At 30.3% G+C, this 24,329-nt stretch overlaps 1 protein-coding gene across 10 annotated transcripts in view; it reads left to right on the top strand.

The window, feature by feature from the left end:
* The first annotated feature begins 908 nt into the window (after positions 1–908).
* LOC129952860 (sodium-driven chloride bicarbonate exchanger) overlaps positions 909–24,329 on the top strand; it is a 96,837-nt gene continuing 73,416 nt past the window's right edge. For 3 of the 10 annotated variants that reach the window (XR_008782404.1, XM_056065752.1, XM_056065749.1), the window contains exon 1: positions 17,221–17,921. Coding sequence is in view for 8 of the 10 variants with exons in the window: in XM_056065752.1 (XP_055921727.1) it covers positions 17,902–17,921 (20 nt within the window). In the remaining 2 variants the exon portion in view is untranslated. Of the gene's footprint in view, positions 1,863–17,217; positions 17,922–24,329 lie in introns of those variants that run through there. The other 7 variants (XM_056065748.1, XM_056065746.1, XM_056065750.1 and 4 more) reach the window with 4 other exon arrangements.

The following is a 24,329-nucleotide window of genomic DNA, read 5'->3' as shown; positions in this document are numbered from 1 at the left end:
ATTGGAAACTCGTATTTGGCGAAAATCTATTTCATACAACGAAATAATTTAAAATTTAAGAAACTTTTGTTTAAAAAACAATTTAAGGAATATCATATACTCAACATTTCAACCATTTTCCTTCAATACATATGTAGTTAATTCTCATCCCCGTATGTGACCTTTCACTCAATACTCAAATTATAACATACTCAGAGTGTGATTTTACTAGCAAGACCCAAAGCTATCAGGAATGAAAAGAACTAATCACAATTTCGAGACAACCCACATCGATCTTAAGCTAAAAACAAATAACCTTTTCAGATCCTTTCAATATTTTTCATTTCTGTCAGAAATTGTGTGTAGGATTTTCCAATCATTCAAAAACAGCTTAAATAACACTTGTCTCTCCATGTGATACCCTTTAAATTAACACCACTTCTTCTTCTTCTTCTTCTGCATTATTTATCATGACTTGTATAAAAACAAAATACTCTAACCCCATAAATAAAAAGAAAACTGCCATAGGTATATAATCAATAACAAAAAATAACATCAACAATCAATCAAAACCCGCGCTTTTGAAAGAACTAAAGACCGTAGACATACCGTATAACTTTATTTGACACGCGGGAACTTTGCCGCATAGATTAACTTTTCTGTTCTGCTTACAATCAGCTATTAACAAACAAATTTTCGCAAAAACATAGTAGAACTGTTAAAGGAGAGAGCGTAAAAATCCACCTTTCTCATTTTCAGGAGTCGGCGCATTCGAAAATTTCATCTAGGCGGTTAGAAAAACATCAGTATTGAAACCAAACTATAAACCTACCTATATACATAACGATTTCTGTAAAAGCTACATAATACAAGTTGAAATGAAAAAAAAAACAACATTGCCTACTTATTTGTTCTTCCGTAACTTTTACTCCCTCAGAATTCTGGTTTCTCCTGGCCTGTTCGGAAGTCGTGGTCTATATAGTTTTGTCGGAAATTAAAAAAAACAAAAAGAAAAATATCAGATATATTTAGAAGTTGAAAATTTATATTATATCCATCAATTTATAGAAAAGAAAAAATTACAAGAAATGTTTTCGAACATTTAAACACCACTTTAGATAATTATTACGGAAATCGATGTGTTCTTTTAGCGAAATATTGTTTGTCTTCGATTTTGTGTCTACATAGAGAATTTTTTTTAGCATTAATCGAATTATTTAGTTTTGATAAGTGTTAACTATTGAGTAATAAAATAAAAAATATTGTTCCATGTTTGTTCTTGTGGATCTAATTAACCAAACCAAAGTGGAAAAGTGTTGTCTTTTAATTAAGTTATCTCTTTAAAAAAATATCAGTGATTTTCCAATTGAAAGCAAATTGAAAGGTCTCAGGCTAAGTTCAAAGAAAAGCCCATAGAAGTGAGCAAAATTATGTAAAGGAATGTTTTTAGCATTGTAATCGATATTTAGTTATTAAAAATGCATAAATGCCATTATTTGTTATTATAGTGTGCAAAATAAAATCAATATAACATAACTACAAAAATCAAAAAATTATTATCAGAGTGAAATTATTCTAATTTTTCTATAACAAAATATCAAATGTACGGAGATTTTTCCGCGCATCCAAGAAAAAGTATCTACATATGCATGACAGCAGCTGTATCTATAATACCTTTTGAGATTCAGAGGATTTGTCTCTTGTTTTCACTGCCAGCAACAAAAACAACAACAACAAAAACCAACCAAAAACATTGGAATACCTCGCCTTTTCAGAAAGACCGTTGGTCGTCGCCGTCACCGTCGAATCAAGAAAAATATAATCAAAATCTTAACTTAATCTATAAATTTGCATTCAATTAGCAATTTGCATTTCTGAAAACGGTGAGTTTATTTTTAACCCTAATTTGAAAGTTTAGATAGATTTAGGTATTAGGTGCTGACTGCTAGGTACCTAATTTAAATCCATTTGATATTTTGTGGGAATACCAATTGATTTTCGCTTATCGATAGGTGGATGGTTACCTCCTACCTATTTTCTATTTTTTTTTTTTTTTGTAGGTGGTAGGGAAGTATACGAGTATTGCTTTGAAGGGTTGAATACGTGCCTTCGTATTTAACTAGAGACAATATTTTACCAATTGTTGAATAAGTGTTGTAGGTACTTTAGAAACAAAAAAAAAAACAGCTGAAAAATATTGGCTTTTTGGTTTCTGTGTGGAATTTCTCTATGTTTGGTTTTCCGATCAAATTCAAAAAAAAAAAACATTGACAATGAACGCGTGGAAAACATTTATTTGACATTGAAAAATTTGTCCTCCATGGCGGATTGGTTTTGCTATTTCTTTCTTTTTTATTTTATATTCAGTTTGCAGTGGCTTCATTTTTCAAACAATGTTAAGAGCAAGTGACAACATTTTACGAAATGTACATAGATACTCGTTGGATGGGTTTTAAATTTTGCAATGTTGCTAATTTTATTTGAAGTAGGTTTGGCCTGGCCGTATTTTTAAAGTGCTTTGGAAACAAGAGAATTATATTTATTTAGCGGTTTTGTTTTGCATTTTTTGTGGTGGTTTTGCATTGGCTTTATACAAAAGCACTTAGATGATTGCTAAATTTTGAAATTAAATGGGTAGGGAAGAGTTGGTCATTTTAATGATGGTCACGGAACAGTATCAAATTTTGGTATAAAAGTAAAGAGGTATTAAACGACTATAATATTAAATGAAATGGGTGAAAGAGCATCAAATTTAAGTACACATTTGTTTGTTTTAAATTGATTACAATGCTTTGATGTTTAAAACCCAAAAAGTTTACAAATGATACAATTTCGAGGATATAGTTCTTTTAAAAAAACAATTAAATATGCACTAACATTTTCAAAACTCATTTAATGTCTGTAGTGATAGATTTTTTTTGATTATGTGGAATCTGATTTTTAGTTAAGAATAAAAGAATATGCATAGTTTTAAAAAATATGTTAAAAATACATTGTCAAATAAATTAATGGACATTTTTTAAAGGGAGTTAAGTCTATAGTATGATACCCGTACTATGAATCGACCGATGAAAATTCTTGAAAACTATACAACAGAAGTTAATCAAGAAAAATCCAATAAAACTATATTTTATGTAAACAATATGTTTCGCAAAAACTGCTACTATAAATTTAATAATACAAATTTTACATAATCTACGTTTTGGTTTAAAAAACAATATTTTGAAGTGTTTCTATCTTTTAGATTCTATTAGTCTTCACTACTTATAAATATTAAGTTATATTTAAAATATTGGCGCAAAATTTTCAACGATTTGGACAAATTTTGAAGCGATAAAATAACAAGATTTTGACAATTTTAAACCTTACCACCTTTTAACATTTTGCTGAATTTAAAATCTACTTTAACTTTTAGTAATTTTCTGAATACAAATAAGTACAAAATTTCTTCCATTTTATTCAATTGATCCGTTCCTATGATTAAAGTTTGTTTTCATTTTTTTTCTCGAACTGTCAATGTTTTGGCTGTGTTAAGACGTTCAATTGGACTATGTTATTAATGATGGATTTAGTACCCTTGGCATCATGGTTAATGCGTTGGACTGTAATACTAGAGGTCTTGGGTTCGGTCCCCGCCTGTGCCATCTAATGTTTATTTTTGCAGGGGTACTGCCTCTTGCGAGGAATTGACAAATTCTCCAAGAGTAATTCATGTCATGAAAAGTGTTTTCTCGAATAAGTCGATCGGATTTGGCTTAAAACTGTAGCTCCCCTCCATTTCTGACAATAGTACTCGCACACAGCAATAGTTGCGAGTTGTAAGTCACTTAGCCCGAGTAGAAGTGTTGCGCTAGTCAATTTCATTTTGATTAAGGATGGATGAAGTTCTAAATTCAGGGAGGGCCAAATAAGACCTACTAATTTCTAGAAGTAGTTCCATACTTGACTTAGCAGGTTATGTAGTGGCTTCATATTGTTGAAAATATACATTTAGGTTTCATCAATAGTTTTCATGGCCCAAATAGTTGTTTAAATATAACAATACAAAGAGTTTTTCAATAGATGCTACTTTTGGTGGTATACTTGGAATCTGGGAGCTGAATAATCAAAGTTTTGGTTTCTAGCACAACCGCGCTTGAATGAAATGCGATTCATCCCATATCCGATATAAGAAATTCTTTAAAAAATGTAATAATAATTGTATTCCCGCTTACAACCGCAGGTATTAACCCAACCTCTATTGAGACAATTTCTGAATCTTTCTCACCCGAACTGATTTAAGTGTTATTTATTTTTATATTACTTTCATAAGATTTAAAAATGTGGCCAATGCTCGCGTCAGTACTTTTCGGGCAGTCAGTCATCTACTCTTGAGAAAATATAGCGGCGGAGAACCTGATAAAAGAGCATTTTTGCGGTTCCAAGCGATTTCTGAAACAAGAAAATTTCGTCAGAACTCATTCATACTTATGGAAGTCAATTATGGTGATTCTATTTTCTTTTTCCACTCCATTATAACAGCAAAAAACCTTTAACCAAATTTATATTTATTCATATTTATATTTATATTTAAAAGTTTAGAAAAATAAGATAACAGAAACACATATTCAATTTTTGTGCCTGAACTTATGCCACGACAACTTAGAATAGATTTTAAACTTAAACTCTCTAGTCTCCAGTTTTTAAGTCTATGTTTTGTTTGGTTTTCTTTTTAAGTAAATTATAAAAGGTAATTTTTTAGGAAAGTTTATATAATATTTGAATCGATAGTACGGCCTATATGATGACTTGGTAGGGAGCATGAACCAACTCATCTGCAAAATTGTCGGAAAAAAGCATGCCCGATGAGTGGAATCTCAGCATTGTTTGCACGATACATAAAAAAGGAGACCCTCGAAATTGCGCCAACTACAGAGGCATCAGTCTCCTTAACATTGCATATAAGATCATCTCTGCCGTATTATGCGAACGTCTGAAGTCGTTCGTCAACAACCTGATAGGTCCATATCAGTGTGGTTTCAAATCAGGAAAGTCCACTATCGACCAAATATTCACACTACGGCAATTCTTGGAAAAAAACCCAGTAGCTTCAAATCAATACCCACCGTCTCTTTATCGATGTAAAAGCCGCGTATGACAGCATCCATAAGAAAGAGCTCTACAGAGCAGTGTCTTGTTTTAACATCACTGTCAAACTTATCCGTTTCTGCAGAATGACGATGGAGAATGCATCCTGCTCTATCAAGGCTGGAAAAAATCTCATCGATGCATTTGATGTCAAAAAAAAGTTTTAGACAAGTAGATGCACTGTCATGCGACTTCTTCAACATCGTTCTGGAAAGAATTGTGCAAAACTCAACCGCCAACACTTTAGAGGCTAAACGTCCATCCAATTACTCGGATACGCAGATGAAATTGTCATCATGGGAAGATCAAAGCGTGATGTTAGTGGGGCGTTTTTGAGCATTGGGACGGAAGCGAAGAAGATGAGTTTAATGGTCAATGATGGCAAGACCAAGTATATGCTCTCGTTAAAAAAGGACACTGAACAACGACGTCTTGGACAAAACGTCACCATGGAGAGCTATAACTTTAGAGTAGTTAAGGACTTTGTTTACCCAGACACCGCTTTAAGCACAGACAACGACACCAGTGCTGAAATGATACCAAGAATAATTCTTGCAAATCGCTGCTTCTTTGGACTAAGAAGGCAATTGAGAAGTAAAGTCCTCTCTCGAGCATCTAAAATCACCATCTATAAGACACTCATCATCCCGGTTCTCATTTATAGCGCTGAGGCCTGGACCTTTTAGATAAATTATTTTAGTTTCATAAATTTGGGGATTTATTGATTGTTTGGAAGTACTTAATCTGAAACTAGCTAATGCAGACCATAAATTTAATTTCAAACTGGAACGAACAAAAATGGTAAAGACTGACAAAGCCACTAGTAAAGAAGGTCATTTTTAACATTTTTAAACCTTAAAAAGGTTTTATTTTTAATGTTCTTTATAAATCTTTATAAATTCAAAATAAAACTATCTTGGGATAATAATAATTAAAAGTCTCTTTAAAAATTAAAATACAATAAAGATACTAAATAAAAATAGCTTTTAAAGTATTGTTTATAAAAAACCTTCAAACATCGTTCTTGCCTTTGACAATCTACTAATTCATTAAATGCAGTTCCATTCAAGTTGTTAATAATTTCTGATTTTGACCAATAGTTAAAAAACACCCTATTTGAAATACAATTTGACTTTATTTTTCTCTCTTAATAATGTGGTTCACTACTGACCTTTTTTGAGTGAACCTATAGGCATCCTTGTAAATGAGTTAACAATGAAACCTTTAAAATTTGGTATGGTTAAAATTAACAGACTAAACGCGAAATTGATTACAGGGTGCCTTGAGAACCCGCAGCGAATTTCTTTCAATTCACCAAGTAGCAAGGTATTTCGCACAAAAAAATATGGAATTTTGAAAAAAACTCATATGCTTCCGATTGGAGTTCAAGCTTAGAAAAATAAGACAATACTAGAAATAACTAAATAAAGAGTAATTGTAAACTCATGTTGAACAAACTTTTTGAAATTCGTTTTTTTCTAAAATAAATCTGCATGAAAATAAAAGAATTCATTTAAAATTGAAAATAAAACTGGAGGTAAAAAATAAATTACTTTTACTATTAACAACAATGTTTCAGTTTTTGTATATGTTACCGGAAATGTATGAAACCTAGGAATTATATACAATTCCTAGGAAATATATACAATGTCGAGTCTATTTAGGAAATGTATAAAAAGATTTATAAATGATTATTTACAATACATTTTTCCTAGGAAATGTATATATTTCCTAGGAATTGTATACAACTGCTTAACAACGCTAGGAAATGTGTTAAATTAATAATATGTATGTATATCAAAAATCTGGAAAAATAAAACATACTAACTAAAAATGAAATAAAAAGAGTTTTCTTAATTTTTTACTTTATTTTTAAACGAAAGAACTTATTTATTTTTACAGGGTAAGCTGGAGTGACACTTAGAATTACATAGTATTTTATTTTTTAAGCACAAACATTTTGATGAGCTACAACCCTTCTTGCAAAGACATTTTTTGAATCCTTGCCCAGTCCCAGTTGATTGCATATTCGCAACTGTTTGTAGTGAAATTTCGGTACTAGGTACCTCTTTGGTATCCAGAATATTCCTAGGGCACACACTGAATTCAGATCTAGAATACAATTGTTTTATGATTCCATTCTTTGTTCCAATCTGATAAAGCTCGTTATCAGTTTTATTTAAGATGACACCTATAATATTTCGGGCGTCACCACGTCCTCGGTCGACTTCTGGTACGGAAATCCTTACAGAAGTTCCTATGAATACAGAAGGAAACTTGTTGTCACTTGTTTTTAACATTTTTACTGCCTGTTGTTGCAGATTTTGCTTAGCAGAATGACGATTTTTGTGCAGTACTACATTTTTTGAACATAATAGACAGAGCAGTTTGGACCCCTGTCCTTTCGTTGCCTCTCCTGCTACAGAACAAATTGCGTGGAGTGCACATCCGCATTGTCTACAAGTGTGAGCTTCGGTCGTTTCTTTTGAACAGACAATGCATTCCATATTATATGCACTGGCTGAAGGTACTGTGCTGGTCTCACACTGATCTAAATTATTACAGACTGGGATTGGTTCTATTATATTTACATTAAGTTTAGCCGTTGATGCCTTGGGATCTTCTTCACCATTCTGTTGATAGTTTTCAATGATTTTCTCTAAATCTTCTTCAGTTTCTATGTTTTCCGTGAAATCATTTGGTAACTGTAGACCTACCTTAATTTTACATCCAAAAAGGGCTTCATAAGGAGTTTGCTTAATTCCAGCGTGAAAAGCCCTATTTTTCATGAGTTGAACAAACTTTATACCCTCGCTCCAATGTGAATTATTATTGTCTTGCATCCAGGTGGTAAGCATATTTTCGATATCCTGATTCGCCCTTTCCACACTTCCCTGGCTTTGCGAATGTCTGGGCTTACCATGAATAATTTTTAAGGTAGGCCAATATATTTTTAAATTTTCGATTACTTTGTTGCAAAACTCTCTGCCATTGTCGGACTGTAGAATGGCTGGAGCACCCAGTAGAGTAAATATATCTAATATTATATACGCCACCTCTTCAGCTCGTTTAGATTTAAGTGGTCTAAGTACCACAAATTTTGTAAGGTGGTCTTGATAAACAAGTATAAATTTGTACTCACCATCGGGTTGCGATTGGAAATCAATCAAATCTACTTGGCATCTAGAGTTGAACTCAGATGTTATAATAGGCTTTACTACGATACCCTTTTTAATTCCTTTCTGCTTTTGTTGACATGGCTCACAAATATGAATATAGGTTTCAATATCCTTACGTGTTATGTTTTTGTAGTGACTCCAGATTTCTTTCATCATGCGATCTCTCCCACCGTGTCCAATTTGTATATGTGCATTGTGTAATACGTCAAACAACTCGCTGTCACTTACATAGTAAAGTATATTGCCTCCAGGGTCTTTAACAGGAAAAATAAGTTTACTTTTTTGGTTTATGGAAATCACGTCGTATCGCCTTAACAACCAATAATCGCGAGGATTTTTTCTTGCTGTGGTTTTTGCCGATGCGACCTCTTCTAACAAAGCTTTGTAACGTTCATCTTGAATATAAACAGTATTTTTAGCACTCGTTGTCTTTCTAGACCTTTCTAAATCATTGTAAAATCGATGTCTCATTATCTCGACCCGTGACATAGACGCCGCCATTATGGACAACACAGAGGTACGTATACAACGAATATTTACAAGACACTAAAGTAAAAACTTTACTCCTGTATGCTACTGACCCCGATGCTGCTGCCTGATGGCTGCGAGTGGGGTATGTAACTCGTGCTTTATATGAATGTGTTTGGTTAACTGAACACTACTTGTGAATGTGAGTTTCAAAACTCATTCTGTGCGTCGGGCGTCGTTGGCTTAGATCGATCTCGAACCTAAAAAAAACCGTTAAAATACAGTTTCTGATTTGTTTTCGTATGGTAGGAGAATATTTCGCTTAAATACTCGTATGTACAGTGGTTTGTATGTAAAGAAGGAGAAAATAAAAAGTGAAATCATATGTTTATTTCATACATTTCTTTCCAATTTTTTTCATTTGATACATTTCCTTGGTATTGTATATAATGACAGATTATATACATTTCCGATAAAAAGCGGAGAAGTATGGGATTTATATACAATTCCTATTGCTGCTTAGGAGATTTATAGAATTCCTAGGCAATGTGTATAAAAAGAATTAATTCACACATTTCCTGGCGATTTTTGGCATTGTATACATTTCCTAGGAATTATATATAACGACGGATTACATACATTTCCGGTAACATATATACTATGTAAAGTTTATCATTATCGCTTAATATAGATTAGTAAAAAAAACTGAGAAAATAGGTTAACAAAGCACAAAAAAAAACTTTTTTCACTATCTTCTTTGTGCGAAACAAATGTTTTTATTTGTGATGGAACATTGAAGTTTTTATTTCCTTTTTGTGTTTAATAAATAATAAAGGATTGCTTAATTTAAGCTTTCAGTAAATATAGAACTTACCTTCATAATTACTTTCCTAATGGGCTACCCATCGCCATCACCCTTGTCACAGCCGACTTGTGAAAGTTCTAAGTTTGTGGCTGTAATAAATTAAGAGAATATTAGAAATGTTTGTGTACATCATCAGTAGATATACAAATATCTTAACTTTGTACTTTTAATATCATTGTAATAAAATAAATCAAAACTAATTATAATTTCTTTCACCAAAGAATAAAGCTAATAGAAATGATTTATAAAGTTTCGTGACTCAGTTAATAAAATAAGGAAAATGTTAAACTCAGTTGGTGATAAACAATTTCTGGTTTATAACCATTAACAGTTTCAGGAATTGGAAATATTAGCTCTTTGACTTAATAATTCACGTTTCTTGACCTTTTTTCAAAATAGAATTATTCCTATGTGAGCTTGTTTAGTTTTCAATTTAATTTATTTCACTTAAGAGACTTTAAGCAATATTAAAGATATTCCAATTAGAACTTTATGTAAAAACAAAACCTTTACCATGGTACATTTTACGAACGAATAAAGTTTATAGAAATTTATATTTAATTTTCAAAATAATGGGTTATTTTCAGTTAAAAAGTCGCAGGTGCTCTTAGAATTAATATTATTTATTTTTAAGAATTCAAGTCTTCAAAAATCTATAACAAAATATTGTTTTCAGCTTTTTTACTTTATAAACTTTTCTCTTGATCATCTGAGTTGCATCGTCACGTGTCGTCCAAAAGTAATACATTTTGTATTTGACCTCTCGAAACTCAGGACAATTTTTCTGTTTATGTTTATATTTTATTTATATGAACTCGAACCTCCTTTATATGCAATGTACTCTATTAATTTTGTTCTCTTACAAAATAACAAAATATTAAAAAATAAAAATATTTCTGCAGGCGCCTTTATAGTGATGCTTATCCAAACGTAAAGCTTTTTATGTGACCACACTTAAACGCCCCAACAGACAACAAAATATTCATTCAAAAGATACAAAATTGCTTTAGATTGAATGCTTCGTAATTATAATCAGCTTTGACGGACTATATAAAGTTGAGACTAGACGATTTCATAAAAGCAATCTACTTCAAATACATATCTCTCCTAAGTACTTATAATAATATCAGAATCTGATTGGTCAATTTATAGAGTGGTCGATGTGGTGATTATGATTATGATGATGATTATGATGTCAATAATAAAATATGTTGTGCATCTGCCTATATTTATGAATAATTGAAAAATAATGCAACTTTATAGTGTACCAAAGTATCATATAAATATGAGTTATGAATGTCAAGGCCAAATTAAAAAATATTTTTTTTCCCTCTTTTTTTGAACTGCCGGACTTGGGACGGAGATTTTTTACTCAATTAAGAGGAAAAAAATTAAACTACCAGGAAAGATGTGCTTGTGCAGCATAGTTTTTGTAGTGGTTCATAATTAATTGTTGGTAAATAGGTATTTTTAATATAAATATAATCAATTTAAGTTTTACTCATTGAAAGAGTCAAGTGCACATTAAATATGGAGAAAATGAGAGTAATTTATAGAATAAAAGACTTGATATTAAATGTTAAACAAAACGCTTTGCACACAAAGATACCTTTTTATTGAAGTCTTAACATTTCTAATTTTTTTAAATATGGGACCGTTCTCAATATTCGGAATCTCAATCATATTCTATATATATTTTTGTGACGCATATTTAGTTTAACATGCAAATTTCCGACAGTAAAAATGTGGTGATCAATCCTTTTACAATGTTATTAACATATTTCGAAATCAAAACGTTCCGTTTTGGAAATTAGAAGAATGATTCGAAAAATTTCACATACGAAAAGAAATAAAAGGTAGGCTCCAAAAAGTTTATTAATTTAGCTAAAGACATTTTTTATGTTACATATTGAGGAAAATTTTTAATTTTTCAACTATTAATATATTAATAATTTAAATTCATAACAATAAACATTAATGAATAATCTCGAATGATATTACTATTTCTTTGAATTATGTATGATAAAAATTCAGTTTAATACTGTAGGATATTGTTTGGTCATAATTTTGTGTGTCCTAAATTCTTTAATCAAAATCACTTTAAACTTACAAAAATGTTTACGAAAATGATGTATGCGCGAAACACTATGTGTCAGAATACTGTGTCTCCGTATTTTTAACACGAAACATTGTATCCTTGTTTGTTGTTGAGTGTTCTGTTGACTATTTAAAAAAAAAGGATGCACTTGTTTTTAAAACATCGGTATCTTCATATGAAGAAACTCATTTGAAAACTTACATTTTAGCTGCAAAGAAATGCAAGTTTATTGAATTAAATAAAAACATGCTATTATCTTAAATTATTTTGAAAATTAAAGTTACTGAAAAATTTGTATGATATCTTATCCTCAAAAATATGTTGTTTTCTGCAAATTCTGGGGCCCTACTGTGTAACTCCATTCTACAATGAAATTGCTCGAATTCGAAAAATTGGTACTGTGTATCTATTTGACTACTTTCGAACGAACGAGAAAGTGCCAACTATATTCTTATGAACTTTCAAATAAACGAGGAACTACGTAACTCGAAAGTAGAATTCTTAACAAGGCAAAAATAGATAATAATCACTCTACATCAAATGTGTTTTCGAGCGAAGTTTATTTTTTGTCATAGTGTAAGTAAAATTTTATATCTATGTTATGTTTTCTACCACCCCAATTACATCGGGAATTTGTGATTTTTTGCCAAAAATTGCGTTTGGACTCTCGTTTCTCTTCCTTATTCATTTCAAAATTCATAATCACCGGGCACTTTCGATTGAAGTCAAAACTTCGCCAAGTATTTTTGACATGGTTTGCTGTGCAAGTCCAGCGTTCTTGTCACCACCGATTTGGTTTTGGCAGCTTCTTTTGCCAAAAACTTTAATGTTGCTGATAACTTAATGATAATCGGAAAAACATTTTGTCTTTTACGAGATATTTTTCATTAAGAATGCGTTCAAATATTCTAACGTATTTATGCATATGAACAAAGCTTTTCTCACTTAGCTCCATTATGTTGTAATTATCTCTTATTTTTCGGGGTTCAATTTACTTGTACCGTACTTCATTCCTTGCAAATTAAACCAAATTTCAGAGGTGTCCATTTTTGTAATAATTATTCTTGTCTAAAAATTTGATGTGTTTTTTTTTTTTAAACTGTCAACTACTCGATGCTCGTTCGAAAGTACAAAACAAGTTGGTATAACCGGCATCCGATTCTCCTTTCATACGTAGTTCGATTTGAAAGTAGAATCGGAAATGAGTTTCTAATAGAATCTAAAGTAGAATCGATTTACATAGTAGGGCCCCTGTACTTCGAAATTTGTCTCACAGAATTTTGACCGTACAAAATTTTGCTCATACAGAATTTCGTAATACAGAATTTTGTCATGAAACATTTTAAATACAATATTTTAACCCCGAAAAACTTATTCGAAAAAATAATAAAAGTTTCTGAATGCCTTAATTTCTTCTTTATTTTTAACCTTCCATCTTTTTTATGTACAGGCAACTACACTTATTTTTTACTTTTAATCATTTCTTACTGGAATTTTTGAAATTAGTGGATTGAGATTATGTTGGTTATCTAGATTTCACTAAAGAGAAAAACCCACTTAAGTGATAAAAAGGATTTTGTTTTTGCTCTTAAGAGGGTTTAACCATATAAAATAAAACATTAAATGTTGTAAGACTTTGTTGTTGCCCCAAATCTTCTAACAATAAGTTGTATGATGATTTTGCAACGTAAAAATGTTTATTTTCGAGATAAAGTTTAAATAATTTTAGTATCTTACTTAGTTTCTGTAAATTCTCATTAGTTATGAAACCTTTATTTGACTCTGTATGAAGTATTGAGTAAACCTTTTATAGTTATGGAAAATACGTTTTAAAGTTAATTTTTAGTGTTGATTTCAAATCCAAACTTTAATTTTAACTATCTACTCAAGTTTTAAAAACACCCGTTTCAAAATTTGTGTTCATATTTTTTAATATACTTATTACAAAAAAAATTGATGTGATAGAATTATTATTATGACGACTGAATCGTAACAGACACAAAAGTTACATACAATCCTTTTTAACTTCCCATAGGAAGTTATTATAATGGGTCAGATTTGTCGAAAATTTTGACATTTCTCAACGTTTTAAGGTCCTTAGAGAGTTCTAGATAGATGTTTGTGTGCGTGCGACGTTTTTTTCGTCGTCCATAGCTCAAGAACCAGTAGAGATATCTATTTCGAATAAATTTTGTAATACATACAAATCAACAAAACTGAAAAAAACTATCACCTGGAAAATGTCACGAATAAAAAATGAATTCATCTCCAAAACACTTTTGTGCAACGAAAAATTACATTTTTAACATCTGGTAAAATTTTGAGAAAAATCAAATTGACAGTTTTTTTATAAAAAATAAAAACCTAAAAAAACATTACCTACTCAAAGTTAGTAAAAACTGAATTTCGACAAAAATATCTTCCTAAAAACTTGAAATTATGGCTTCAAACTTATTTTATCCATGTTGAGAAAAATCGAATTAAGTTTTTTTACAAAAAATAAAAACTTAAAATAAAATTTACCAAAAGTTGGCAGAAATAGAATATGACACAAATATCTTTTCAAAAATTTGAGACTATGGCTTCCAACTAATTTTAACTTTAAGAAATATTGTTTTCAACATTCGGTAAAATTTTAAGAAAAATCGAATTGACATTACTCAAAGTTGGTAAAAATGGATTTTCGACTAAAATATCTTTTTAAAACTTTGAGATATTGGCTTTCAACTACTTTTATCTTTTAAAAAATATAGTTTTCAACATTCAATACATTTTTGAGAAAAATGGAATTGATAGTATTTTTACAAAAAACCTAAAAAAAAATGTTTACAAAAGTTGGTAAAAATTTACTTTCGACTCAAATAGCTTATCAAAAATTAAGAATATTGTCTTCAAACTTTTTTTTATTTCACAGAAAATATTGTTTTCGATATTCAGTAATTTTTTTATAAGAATCCAACAGTCCGCTTATTCATAAAAAAAAAATGAAATCTACAAAAAATAGTACGCAAATATGAAACAAATTGATGTTCCGTTCTTGATATCAATCAAATTAATTTCATTCATCCAATTTATAGAAAATTTAAGAAATATGAAAGAAAAAATATTATTGGTAATTTAAAAAACAACTTTTTAAACCCAACACGAATACAACAAACTTTTAAGCAAGTCGAATCGACAGACGGAATGTGAATTTATGAGTGAGGGTCGCATCCCAGATGCTTTTTTTAAACTTTTTTAGCAGAAATGGTTCAATTTGGTACACGTTTTCGAGCATTTTTGAAATTTGGAAAACCATCACGAATTTAAAACAAATAACCTGTTTCACTGGGTCCCACGAAGTTACTCTTGAATTCAAAGACACTGTTTTTAAATAGCACTTACATTTTCAAATTTGTGTTTGTCTTCAAAAATTGAAATGCCTTTTCATTAATAAAAAAATAATTGATTTAATATTTTTGTCTGTTCAAAACTTCAGAGGGATTTTTGTTTTAATTGCTTCCCAAAAATATTTTGGTGTGCAGTTTTTTGTACTTATAATATACGCTTGATTTAAAAAAAAATGGTTACCCTTTTTCAAGATATCGAATTTTGAAAAAAAAAATATTTTTTAAAAAATTCAAAAAAACAATGACATTTTTGATCATCAAATATTATTAAGACAGTATAAGAACCTGCGCAGAGGAAATATTGAAATCGGTTTATTAGTTCTTGAGAAAACTTAAAAAGAAAATGACGATTTCATAGGAGTACACTTCTGGAGCCAAACAAACTGTTACCAAAAATCAATGCCACTTTTCGTTGTAATATTATAACTCAACAATGCCTTTACCGATTTGGCTAATTTTGGTCTTGAATTATTCGTCTAAGTCCAGAGAAGCTTTATACGTAGAGAAAATTTAAAAAAAAAAATCTTAAAAATGTGTAAAACACATTCAATAAACTCATCTATAGATTGCGCAATTGTACAAAAATTGTTCGGTTAAGTGATCAATCCGTTGGTACTGTCGATTGGTTTTTTTCCATCACAAATTTCCAATAATTGTTTTAATAACTCATGGGGATCATTATGTAGTTGAATACGCATATTTATGTTCAATGTAAAATTTCGTACATATCTCCAACGAACTGATGACTTTAAACTTTCGTCAGTAGGAGTTGATCGAGGAATGACAGGCAATAATTGACGAAAGTCCCATGAAAATTATAAAAACACATGGGTTCGTTTTTCAGAAAATTCGAACTTTAGATTTTTGACCAAAATGTTTATACGGGGACTACTTTCATTTTTAGTTCCAAGAAAACAAAATGAAAAACAAATCGAATCTGCTTAAAACCTTCACTTTAAAGTTTCCTACAGACAGGAAAATAGACAGACGGACAGAATCGGGGGTCGAATTTTTTTTCGATATGTCTAATATTGTAATGTCATGATTGTTTAAAATCTCAAGGTCGAAATATTTTACAAATGCAATACTTGAAATATAGTTTTTATATGTTGCAAGTAAAAAAACCATTCCATGAGTTTAGACAGCCTCGAAAAGCTCAAAAACCGCATGTGATTAAGTAATTGTAAAGTCGGATTTGAATTAAGGCTAACTGAAAACATTACAATAAATTTGAAAACATTTAAAACTATTTTCTAGATCCATAATATTTTGATATATTTTGACACGAAAAGTTAAACTTTAGACTATTTAAAAAAACAACATGATATAAATATTAAAAGTAAATACCTATATCAAGAAAATCGAGGACAATATAAAACAATGACAAAACAATGATTTCGAAATAAGAATTACATGTTTTGAAAAGGAAATGTCAAATATTCTATCCCTACTCAAACACCTACAACACTCTTCCTTTCATTTCACTTTAACATCACCTATCAAAAACTTTCAAACAAAACCATTACATTCAAACACACACTTTTATCAAATCACCATGGCAACCCCTACTCTCCCATCCACAGAGAACAAAAACATTAAAAATATATATGTACTTGATGATTTCCTATTTGCCCTATTGCATCTCAAATAACCGAAACCATCCACTAGCTATTCCATGGTCAACATTATCAACAACACGCTTTACTATAAAACCAGCCAGCGCACGCTCGTCATCGTCATCGTCCGTTCGTCGTCTTGGTCGTTGTCGTGTCGGTCGCTCAGCAAGCAATCTACACTCTGCACCAGAGTTCTACTCATCATATTATAGTTTCTATGCAAACATAGGTGCTCCAGAGCAAACAGAAGATACTACTTGAGAGCTCTGAGAGCTATGCACATTCTGCCACTGGTGGCGTGGCATGGCGGGCGATGCGACTCGACTCGACTGGCATTCGGGTCACAGAACGATAGAACCACTTCTTAGATAGTACTCTTTTCAATACTAAATAGTACTATTTTTGTTTGTTGTTAATTTAAAATATGGGTAGTATGATGGCTTCTCACATTTCTCTATTTTGATTTTGACTTTTGTGAACACAATGCGAGTCGAAGTCGATGTCGATGTCGAGTTCGAGAAGCGAAGCAGCAAAAGCGATAGCGATAGCAAGTGTTTTGGAATGAAGAATTTTTTAATATAAATTTAGTCTAGCACGCGACATCCCTCGGATAAGACACTGAATGGATGGATTTTGTGTTTTGTATAAATATTTTTGTACCTTCGAATAAGTATGAAGTAAACTATACTTCAAAAAGCATCGGTCCCTATAGATACACCACAAATCTTTGTTCTTAAGTTGTCTTTCTCATCAGATGGTATTACAGAAAAAAGGCTTCTTTGACAACAAAGTCTGCGTTACTTCGGTTTCAAAATTGAAGACAAAAAAAACATCAAACAAAATTCTCATAATATAGTTTGCCTTATTGTCTTCAAAGCGGTGCGGTTCATTCGGTTCGGTTCGGTTCTTCACTTCTGATGTTTATTTAGCTTGCAAGTGTAATAATTGAAAAATAATAATCCACTGATAATGAGAGTGTTCCTAATTTGTTTCTATTTAACGTGAAAGTGAATTAGATGAAATAATTAGTGAATGAAACAAGTGTTCTTTAGAAGGTGTTAGAAAAGGGGTGGGAGTTTACTTTAAATATTCTATCACAATTTTTGAAAAAAAAAAAAAAAAAAAACAAATAATATAATAATTTCAAAAGTAAGAAGAATATCGAGAGAAATTGAGGATTATGTCGTCGAAAAAAATGAAGTAAGCATTCAACTTATTGATAATTTATTGTAAACAAGTTGTAATAAATTTTAATTTTATTTTTGTAATTATTTAAATATGTCAGGGAAATGCAAAGTGATTATAAAGAGTGTTGAGTGTGTCTGGCGATAGAAGATTATGCATCTAGACAAAGACCTTTGTCTCCTTTGTGTTATCTTTAAAATGAATCTAAAATATTGACCTTGCTTATACCTATGTATAGTGTTCTGATGTTAGATTTGAAAATATCTGATTAGAAGCATAAAACTTTGCTGTGTTATGCAGTTGAGTCAATAACATTTAGTGGAGGAAGTACCTAGGTATAGACATTCATTTATATGAGGGTAAAGGTACAACCTTCTCCTGCTCTTATCTCTACCACGTTTACGAGTGTTTCGGCATTGGTGTTTTATGTTAACGTCAAGAAGGATAGAAGGGTATTAGAGTTTTGAGTTTAGAGTTAAAAGGTTTAAACATAAAACAAAAATAGAAAAACAAAAAAGGTAAACAAACTTTAATGAAGAGGATCTACGAGGGATTGTATAGTTCTCTCTTCAGGTTCCTTCTTCGATTCGAAAATATCTATAGTTATAGAAAGTTGGTATAAAATATATCACTGACATTCAACAATGAGAAATGAGAATATTTTGTTTATTTTTTGTTTTGTGTTTTTGTAGAATTTCGAAAACCATAAAATGTTTTCTTCAGTTTTGAAATCATTTTTGATTGTTTGCAGATTGTTATCGAGGATGGTATATATACTATAGGGGTGTAATCGATTTGTCTGGAGAAAACAGTTTATGATTTGAACAATAGAATAACGTATTTGTGTGCAGATATAGAACCATGGTGGTTATTTTTAAACCATCCTTTGTGTTTATTCAGATAGACAACAATAAAAAATATAATAATAATGTAAAGGTACAGTTAAAGGTACCTACTATTTCAATATTATATTTTGTGGTAAAGAAAGTTTCAGTTGCAGAGATTTAAAAATAATGTTTTTAATTTGTTGTGTTTTTTTAATTTTGAATGATGAAGGGAAAATAGAATTTAATGAGAATTTATTATAAATGATGAAAACTTTAATGTTTTTATATACATTTATAATTAAAATGAATATTGAAGGGTTCAAAAGAAAACCTTATTAAAAAGAAGAAATTGGAAAAACACAAAAGAGGGATAGATTTTGTAGAAAAAAGGAATAGTATAATTTTTGAGGTCACCATTTTGATTAAAAAAAGGAAAATTAGCTGAAATATAAAAAGTAATTGCAAACTATCTTTAAAAACTGAAACAATATGTTTGTCATAGTTTTCGAAAACTCAAACGAAAATGGAAATATGTAATTACTTTAGATGACATTTTCTGCCAGTTTTGATCTGAGTATCCAATTTTAGTTTCATGAGTAAAATTGGATTTAGTTTTAGAATGTTTAGTAAAATGTTGTGTTGTTTTTTTTTTTTTTGTGGAAAAATTATACTTGATTGAACAGAGTTATTTTTTTGTATTCCTTTTTTTTTTTGCTTGTTCATTGTTTGGGGATGAATTGTTCCTTAGGCAAGACTGTGTTTTTGGTCGACATTAAAATAGAAATACATTGGAACACAGACTATAATATTTAAATACTACCAAAAATATTATTATATATTAATATTTTTATAAAACAATTAGTTCACTTTAGAAAGTACATTCAAATTATTTTAATAATATTACAATTAATTCGAAGGAAAACATGAGTCGCGAATTTAAGAATTGTTTTCTAAAAAGAAACCTGTGAGGGAAATAGCCAGAACAATGAGTAGATCTCTCAAGTCGATTGCAAAAGCAATTTGACCGCTGAGAGCTAAGAAACAGAGGTGAAAAGCAAGCACAACAACTACCCAAGAGAAGACTAAAAAATAATTTGAGCTTAAAAAAAAACATCTTTACAAGTCTTCAAGGAAAATAAAAAATAAAGCTTCCAAAAACTTTCTCAACTGTTAGTAGAGGACTAGTTGAATGTAACTTGCTCAGAAAGATCGCAGGAATGGTGCCGTTTCTAAGTAAAACACGATCATTTTGATTGGAATGGGAGGAGTCAAAAAGTTGAGGAATGTTTTGTGGATGGAAGAAACAAAGATAAATTTGTTCGGAAGTGATGACAGCCAACCGTTAGAAGGCTCAATTTTAAAGAACTAAATCGTAAATACATCCAGGAAACCGTCAAGAATAGTGGCGGCAGTATCATACTTTGGGGTTAATTTTATTGGCATGGCTTGGACATTTGTCCAAAATGGATCAAAATATGAAGGTGAATATTATGAAGGATACGATGTTGCCTTATGCGGACGAGAACTTGCTTCTCAATGACAATGGCTCTTAGCACACTTCCAAACTTCTCAAAAGTATTTTACGACCAAAAAATCAGCGTATTGGAGTGGCAATCCCAATTGCCTGACTTAAATCCCATAGGAAGATTTGGGGAAGATTTAAAATGCGCGGTTGGGAAACATTTAACAAAAAATTAAACCGAATGATGGAGGATATTTCAACAGGAGTGATAGAATATTTCAATTGACAGATGCCGCCTATTTTTTATTATTATGTGCAACACATGTAACACTGTAATTAAAGCTAAAGGCCAGGCAACCAGATATTAAAATAATTTTTAAATACAGAATAGATTTGTATTTAATTTAGTTATTTTTTTAAATCTTTGTATCTATTTTAATTGTCCCGAAATTCGTTCCTTTCTTTACATTTATGAATTAAGAATATTTTAAGTTATAATTTTTCTACAAATAATAAGTAGTTTTAGTTCTAAAGACAAAAATTAAAAAATGAAGACCAAACTTAAAAAAAAAATATTTTTAAGTCAATCAAAAATTGAATTGTTAAAACTCTGCTTGGTGTTTCTATTTTAATGTCCATATCTGTATGTATGTAAAACAAACATTAGTAGTAAATGCATCACTTATCATTTTGCATTGTTTGAATAAATAATTTCCTCACAATCCTTAACCACTTCACATTCAAAGGTACATACCAGCGCTCTATACTTGACCCATAAAATCAAAAGTGTATGTTTTTGCTGTAAGGTGTGCTACGCACGTGCGTGTGGCTCAACGTGATAATGCACTCGTATGTCCAATAGAAATCATGGGAAAACTATGAATAATATGTTAATGGTAAAATATGAAAAAATGCATTCTTATGCCATCAGTCACGCACTCAAATCCCGCTGAGAAAAAAAAGAAGATAGAAACACCTTCGAAGAAATTAAAAGAAAAAAGGTAGAACTTGATGATAGGAAATACAAATAAATATACTGGCATTGAGTTGTAGTATTTTAAAAAAGTGAAAGTCTTTTGAGATTTTAAAATAATGAAGAAACTGTTGCACACAGTTAACAAGTATTACCAACAATTCTAACTAAAGCCTTAAATTTAAAGTAGGTGCTTAGCCCTAAATCACTCTATTTGAAATCTGACATACCTTTATTTTGAATAATAATAATACTTAAGTAGAAAACCATTTGATAAAGCTTTTTTTTGGAAAAAAAGGTGTCAGTTAAATTTTAAAAACAAAATTAACCGAAGTTAATAAAAATATTTTACATATGATAAAATAAGTTTGATTTCAAAAACTGTTTTAACTATCGATATTTTAGTCGAAAACCAATCATTACCAAATTTTTTGAAAGTTTCTAGTTCTTACAGATTAAATTCTTTCAAGACCAATATTTTATGTTAAAACTAAATTTAGAACAGAATGACTTCATATATTCACGAGATATAAAGAATCGAAGAACAGTTTTTACCAATTGTTTGTAGTATTATTTTTTATAATTTAAATTTAATGAACAAATTGAGATTTTTATAAAAAAATTTCTGATTGTTGAAACCATATTTCGTAAAAGATAATATTAGTAGAAATTCAATTTTTACCAACTTCGAGTAATGTTTTTTCTAATTTTTTTTTAAAGAAGCCGTTTTAAAGATTTTTTTCAAAATTCCAAAAATCGTTATTTTTCGTTTGCATAGAATTATTTTTGGAGGTTCATTTATTTGTTGTCCGTAAAATATTCGAGGTAAAAAATCTTTTTTTTTAGTGTTTACTTGCGAAACATGTGAACGAAATAAATAAATAGGTTTTGCATTCGTAATCAATTTCACACATGAAATTTTAATGAAATATGACTTTACGATGGCAGTGGAGTAAAAAAAATGGGTCCCCTAATTCCGTCCGTCTGCATGTCTCTCTGTCCACGCCCCTACCAAAAATCAATTTGGTCAATTTTCTCCAAATTTGGAAATTAAGGTTTTAGGCTCATTTTCGTTAGGTCCTTTTTTTATTTTGCTTAAACTAAATAAAACAGTAGAGCGAGTAGACACATAATTTTGGTGGACAAAAACCGAAAATTCGAATTTTCTCAAAACCGAACCTATACATTTTTATTTAGTGTTATATGAAATTTTTTCTTAATCTGGTTTCTTTCAATAAAAAATAAACAATTTTGTATTGCTCCAAGAGGGAAGCACAATACAAGAAGTATTAACCAACCGATTTCAATAATTTTATTACACATTATTGTTTCGAAATTCGATATTTCGAAAATGGGTCCCTATTTTTTCACGGAATTGAAATAAAAAAGTATTAAAATAAGCTTTGCATACCAAAAATATCGTCAAACTAAAATTGAACATTAGTCTAAAAAAAACGACTCTAACAATTTTTATATAAAAAATTTTTAAAAATTAAATTGTTTTTTTTTTTTTGACAAATCAAATGGCATTTAATTGTTTGAAGAAAACAAAAATACGCTCAAACGTACGCAGGACACAAATTGTTCCAGTGTGGCCATCTTAAAATAAAGTTTTGAGATGACATTAAAAAACATTAAAAAACCGAGTTCACCAGAAAATTATAGAGGACTTTCAGTTCTGAGCTTACTAAGAAAACTGTTTGTACAAATGTTGTGTTGAATTGGATTGAACGAAATAATGTGATAAGTCGATATCAGGCTCTTACGAGCGTTTCCAGGCGTTTTATCGACAAAAAGAAGCCCCCAATACACTTTTTTCGTTGACTTAAAAGCTGCTTTCGGTCTTTCAACCAAATTTATTCGGATTTAAGAACAACTTTTATTAAACACGTTTGCAATGGTTTGTAATGGTATATCAATGTCAAAATCCTTTAAAACCGAAACAGGTGTTCCACAAGGCTGTATATTGAGTCCGCTGATGTTCGCTCTTTTTATCAATGATATTGAACTTAAATAAATTACCGGGAGGCGTCAACTATGGTGATTTATCTTTGAAGATTTTGCTCTTTGCTGGTGATCTAGTGGTGTTTTCTGATAACTCAGATAAATAAACTTACGATTTTGCTTTTCGTGGTATCTCAAAATCAAAATTTCTTAATCTGAAATTATGATTTTTAAACCTTAAAACCGTTCAGATAACAATGTGAGTAAAAGTATCTTAGTTTTACTATCACTCATAATTTGAAAATCAAAAATCATATTAAAGAGAAACTTGTACCAGCCAAATCAGCTATAAACTCGATGTGGTCACAATTTTTTGGCAAAAATCTTCGTGGACCCTACATCGAAATTTAAGGTTTTTGAGGTAACCGTGAACAGTTGCTTTTGTTATGAGAATCAAGTCATTGGATACCAATTTCTAGACGATATCACTCCATTGTGATTATTCCCTTTTTAGAAATTGGCATGATCTTGCCACAGCAATGCAAACAACAAAGAAGAATGGAGAAATACTTTTTACAACTGCATTTCGATGGTTGATGAGGAAATGTACAACACTTATCTCGAAAGGGCTAGTTAATCACTTTTAAGAGCAACCTATAGCCGTCTTAATTTAACTTTGGGTGATTATAATTATTTCTGTGAGGACCTTTCTGCTTCTGATATAAGTTTGATATTCCAAATACGGACTGAAACTCTTGAGCTTAACTACAGGCCACATAGAACTGACTTAGATGCAATTTGTTCACTCTGCAACTCAAACCAAAACGGGAAGTATGGTTGAAAATTGATGTTACGCTATGTCTCCCATGCAAATAATTACAGAAATTCTTATTTGAGTTAGTTTTGAAGTATCTTAGTACTTAAAAAAACAGAAAAAATGTTTGTTTTAGCTCAACAAAAGCCCCAATATTATTAAATATTTTGAACAATCAGTTAAAGTACCTAATTGTTTTCTTCTTATATAGTAACACATTTGTATTGTTAACTATTCTTTTTCTTCTTTAAAATTCTTTGCCACTTTAACAAAACGCGTTTAAAAAGTTGATCATATTTTTGTAATATTATTTTTATATATGTTCTTTTTTTTATATTATATTTATATTATAAATGTTTGTACTTTTTTTCTATTGTAAATTATTATGTATCGTTTTTAATGA

The sequence above is a fragment of the Eupeodes corollae genome, chromosome 3 (genome assembly GCF_945859685.1).
Source record: "Eupeodes corollae chromosome 3, idEupCoro1.1, whole genome shotgun sequence".
NCBI lineage: Eukaryota > Metazoa > Arthropoda > Insecta > Diptera > Syrphidae > Eupeodes > Eupeodes corollae.
The sequence above is the reverse complement of the archived record's forward strand: the minus strand, read 5'-3'. Positions and strand labels throughout refer to the sequence as shown.